The sequence below is a fragment of the Myotis davidii genome, unplaced genomic scaffold, assembly GCF_000327345.1.
Source record: "Myotis davidii unplaced genomic scaffold, ASM32734v1 scaffold134, whole genome shotgun sequence".
NCBI lineage: Eukaryota > Metazoa > Chordata > Mammalia > Chiroptera > Vespertilionidae > Myotis > Myotis davidii.
In genome coordinates, this window is record NW_006288853.1 from 1,709,727 (window position 1) to 1,714,068 (window position 4,342).

A 4,342-nucleotide genomic window follows, 5' to 3' on the forward strand; every position below is an offset into this window, starting at 1 on the left:
ATAATAGAGACCATTATAAACTGTTGAACAATAATAGATACAGAGGCAGAGCTGCTTCAAACAGATTGTCAAACTGCAGCGGGAAGGCGGGGGAGGGTTGGGGGGCAGGAGGGAGGGGGGTAAGAGATCAACTGAAGGACTTCTATGCATGCATACAAGCATAACCAATGGACATAAGACACTGGGGGGTAGGGGAGGCCAGGGGATTGTCAAGGGCAGGGGGAAAAAGGAGACATATGTAATACCCTTTGTAATACTTTAAGCAATAAAATTAAAATAAATAAATAAATAAAATAACTGGCATAGATATTAGACAAAGGAGTTGAAGGTACAACCTGTTAAATCTAACCTATTTTAGATTATTTTAAACAATTTTTCTTTTTATATATGTAGTTTATTGATTTTGAGAGAGGAGAGGGAGAGAGAAACACTGATGTAAGAGCTCAGCATCGATCAGCTGCCTCCCGCACACCCCGCCAGACCAAGCCTGCAACACGGGCACGTGCTCTTGACCGGGAATCGAACCCACAATCTCTTGCTGCACAGAACAATGCCCAACCACACTGTTTCTTTTCTTTTTCTTAACGTTTTTATTGATTTAAGAGAGTGAGGAAGGGAGAAAGAGAAAGACATCAATGTGAGAGATAAACACCATCTGGCTGCCTCCTGCACCTCCTACTGGGGACTGAGTCTGCAATTCTGGCTTGTGCCCTGATCAGGAATCAGGTGACTTGGCAACCTTTTGGTGGGGGGATGCTCAACAAGCTGAGCCATGTGGGCCAGGGCTGGATGAATTTTTTAAAAATCTGTTTGTATTGACTTCAGAGAGGAAGGGAATGAAGATTTCTTTTCTTTTCCTTAACGTTTTTATTGATTTAAGGAAGTGAGGGAACTGTTTATGCCTGGTTTCCTCTAAAGCTGAGATGGAAGGCAAACTGCGGCTCCCTGAAGAGTGTAGTGTTGCTATGAATAAAGTGCTATCTTATGAGCTGCACATCAAAAAATCTAACCCGGGACCCTTGAGTCCGCAGGCTGATGCTCTATCCACTGAGCCAAACCTGCTAGACTAGAGGATTTTTTTAAAAGACAAAAATACCAGTTACGACTTCCCAGTAAAATATATAGACATTAAGTAATAAAATGTAAATTAGGTTCTATATAGGAAAAAAAATCAAAAGACTGCTTGTGTGCCATTGCCTCTAAATTCAAACTCACTAAAAAATCCTGATTAATAGTTTTCTAGGTGTGACAGTGTGGTTTAGTAAGAAATATATACTTGGTCTTCCTCCTGGTTCTTGGCACAGAGCTCTTAAACCGCTTGGAATTTCCCAATAGGGGTGAGAAGAACATCTTAAACCCCTTTCAACCAAACCAGCATTTATTGCAAGAAGGTTTGACAGAGGATTGGAGCTGGTTGCCAGAGGAACCAACCATGTGATTATAGAGTTAGGACTTTCAACCATCCCTCCATCTCCACGAAGGGGAGAGGGGCTGGGGATTAAGCTAATCACCAATGGCCAATGATTAATCACACCGGCATGATGGGATCTCCATAAAAACCCCAAACAACAGGGTTTGGTGAACACATCATGGAGCTGGGAGGGGGTTCACCTGGAGAGGACGCAGAAGCTGCATGTGCCTTTCCACATACCTTCCCCTGTGCATCTCTTCCATTTGGCTGTTCCTGAACTGCATCCTATAAATGTATTCAGTAGCAGTAAGAAAAGCACCTTCTTGAGCTCTATTGGCCATTCTAGCAAATTATCGAACCCAAGGAGGGGGTCATGGGAGCCCCGATTTATAGCTAGTTGTTCAGAAGCACAAGAGGCCCTGACTTGCAATTTAGAACTGCAGTCTTGTGGGACTAAGCCCTTAAGCTGAGGGGTCTACACTAACTCCAGGTCGTGAGTGTCAGAAGTGTTGTGAGGGAAACAGAGTTTTCCTTTACTAGGATATTTTAAATTAGAAGATGAGATCCCTGAATAATAAACCAAAAACCTCATTTCCGTTCAGAAGCAAGCCAGCAAACTATAAATTAGTAAATTGGTCCTGTAGTTTACATGAAATAATCATGTGCAAATTTGGTCAGTGTGACTGAATTTCCCAGAGTGCTGTTTCTCCGTAGTCTGGCTACAGAAATTAATATTAGCATTCATATACCATGCTGTACTTACATGGCTATTGTAGAGTTCTTCTAGAAGTGCTAAGGATTTAATGGACTTTGATCTGCAAATTTCCTCCTCTGTAAATTTCTGGATATCTGGATGTACCTTCTGAGTCTGACCCAAGCGCAAAAATCCTATTTTAAACTTCGCTAACTTCAAAAGAATATTGTCAACGGCAGAATGAGTATAACTGGTCAACAAAACACTAAAACCACAGGCATACAGAATTCTTACCTAAGAATGAATAAGAGAAAGGAAAACGGCATTACTTTTAATTCCAGACCATTTTTAACATGCTTATGTTTTTCTAACAGAATTAGGAAACTTAATAGGAAGCATATCTAAGAGTTGAACCAAATAACTTTTTTAAAATTATAAGGCCAAAATGTTTTATGAAAGTATTATGGAAAGTAATAAAACTGAATACATATGAATTTTCAATTGGCATACAGTATCAATCAATAAATATTTGCTATCATCATTATCATTAATCAGTAAATTACTACTCAGAAATTTACCAATGTGGAAAAAAAATCCAAGAGAAATCTATTTTAACCACCTCTATATAATTTATCATTTTTTTAAAAGGAAAACATACGCCGAAACCGGTTTGGCTCAGTGAATAGAGCGTCAGCCTGCGGACTGAAGGGTCCCAGGTTCGATTCCGGTCAAGAGCATGTACCAGGGTTGCAGACACATCCCCAGTAGGAGATGTGCAGGAGGCAGCTGATCGATGTTTCTCTCTCTCATTGATGTTTCTAACTCTCTATCTCTCTCCCTTCCTCTCTGTAAAAAATCAATAAAATATATTTTTTTAAAAAAAGGAAAACATACAATGATACATATACCCCCAACATAAAGAGACCTTAGACAATCCAAAATGCAAGAAATCTGCAACATGATTACAACTACTGGTCATTTAGCTTTTCTATTTCTCATGTCATTCTACAAAGGTAATTTGAAATAAAGGCATCTTGAGTTAATATTCAGCTTTTTAAAAATATATATATTTTATTGATTCCACTAGAGATTGAGCCTGCAACCCAGGCATGTGCCCTGACTGGGAATTGAACCATGACCTCCTGGTTCATAGGTTGAAGCTCAACCACTGAGCCACACCAGTCAGGCGATATTCAACTCTTTTGATCTCAAACATCACATTCTCTGAACAAAGGAGAAGCTGATTTACATATTTCGTTTCTAAGCAAAAGAGCAATGACCTTACAAGAGTACATATTGTAGTGGTCTTTCCTGTTCCAGGCATGCCCACGATGAGTGTGTAGTCTTTGGAAAGAAGTACCTTTTTCATTGCTTGCCTCTGAGGTTTATTCAAACCTACATTTAAATGTAAAAATAACAGAAAAAGTATATTGAATTTCAATGAACAAATCCACTATTTTGTAAGAAAAGCAGCCTCTATTCAAGTTTCTCCAATACATCTTTGCAAAGCAAGAAAGTATGGTGATGTTAAAAAATATATGTAAACTACTTCCAAAGAGACTGTGTAATAATTGTAACTGCATATAAATCATTAAAACATTAGACTGTAGGTTAAATTATAAATAGAACAAAAAAAATTGGAAGAGGACATGCTGATGATAGCTTACCTTTTAGAATAGAGGCAACTGTGTCCTTCGCATCATGTGGAAGAATGGAACTGAGGTAGGAAATAAACTGAGGTTCACGAAAGTCAATAATTAAATCTCGAAGTTTTTGGCTGAAAAGGAAAAAATGCTTTCAGTAATATTTCTTAGGAAAGTGGGGTAAAATTCAGATTCATTCACTGTTACAAACCTGGCATCAGTATTTTTCATCAATTTAGAAAGATTTCCTAATGGGGTATCTATGTCACAATTTTTTTCTTCCTGGTCCAATCTGAACAAAGTTGATTCTGGGAGTACTGACAAGTTCCTAAAACAGCAAAACAGATGCACATGAATGTTTTTCACTTAACATAGTAAGTTGGCCTGTACAAGAAAAATATTACTATCTGCTAAAAGAGTAAATGGGCTGCCCTAGCTGGTTTGGCTCAGTGGATGGAGAGTCAGCCTGCGGACTGAAAGATCCCAGGTTCGATTCTGGTCAAGGGCACATGCCCAGGCTGCAGGCTCAGTCCCCAGTGGGGAGCATACAGGAGGCAGCCAATCAATGATTCTCTCATCACTGATGTTTCTCTC

At 39.1% G+C, this 4,342-nt stretch overlaps 1 protein-coding gene across 1 annotated transcript in view; it reads right to left on the reverse strand.

Moving 5' to 3' along the window:
- Positions 1–4,342, reverse strand: part of DNA2 (DNA replication helicase/nuclease 2) — a 34,095-nt gene that overhangs the window by 8,931 nt on the left and 20,822 nt on the right. The window contains exons 11-14 of the mRNA XM_006760912.2: positions 3,960–4,076; positions 3,773–3,882; positions 3,391–3,500; positions 2,175–2,399 (exon numbers count right to left, since the gene is read on the reverse strand). Of these exons, the coding sequence (XP_006760975.1) occupies positions 2,175–2,399; positions 3,391–3,500; positions 3,773–3,882; positions 3,960–4,076 (562 nt within the window). The remainder of the gene's footprint in view (positions 1–2,174; positions 2,400–3,390; positions 3,501–3,772; positions 3,883–3,959; positions 4,077–4,342) is intronic.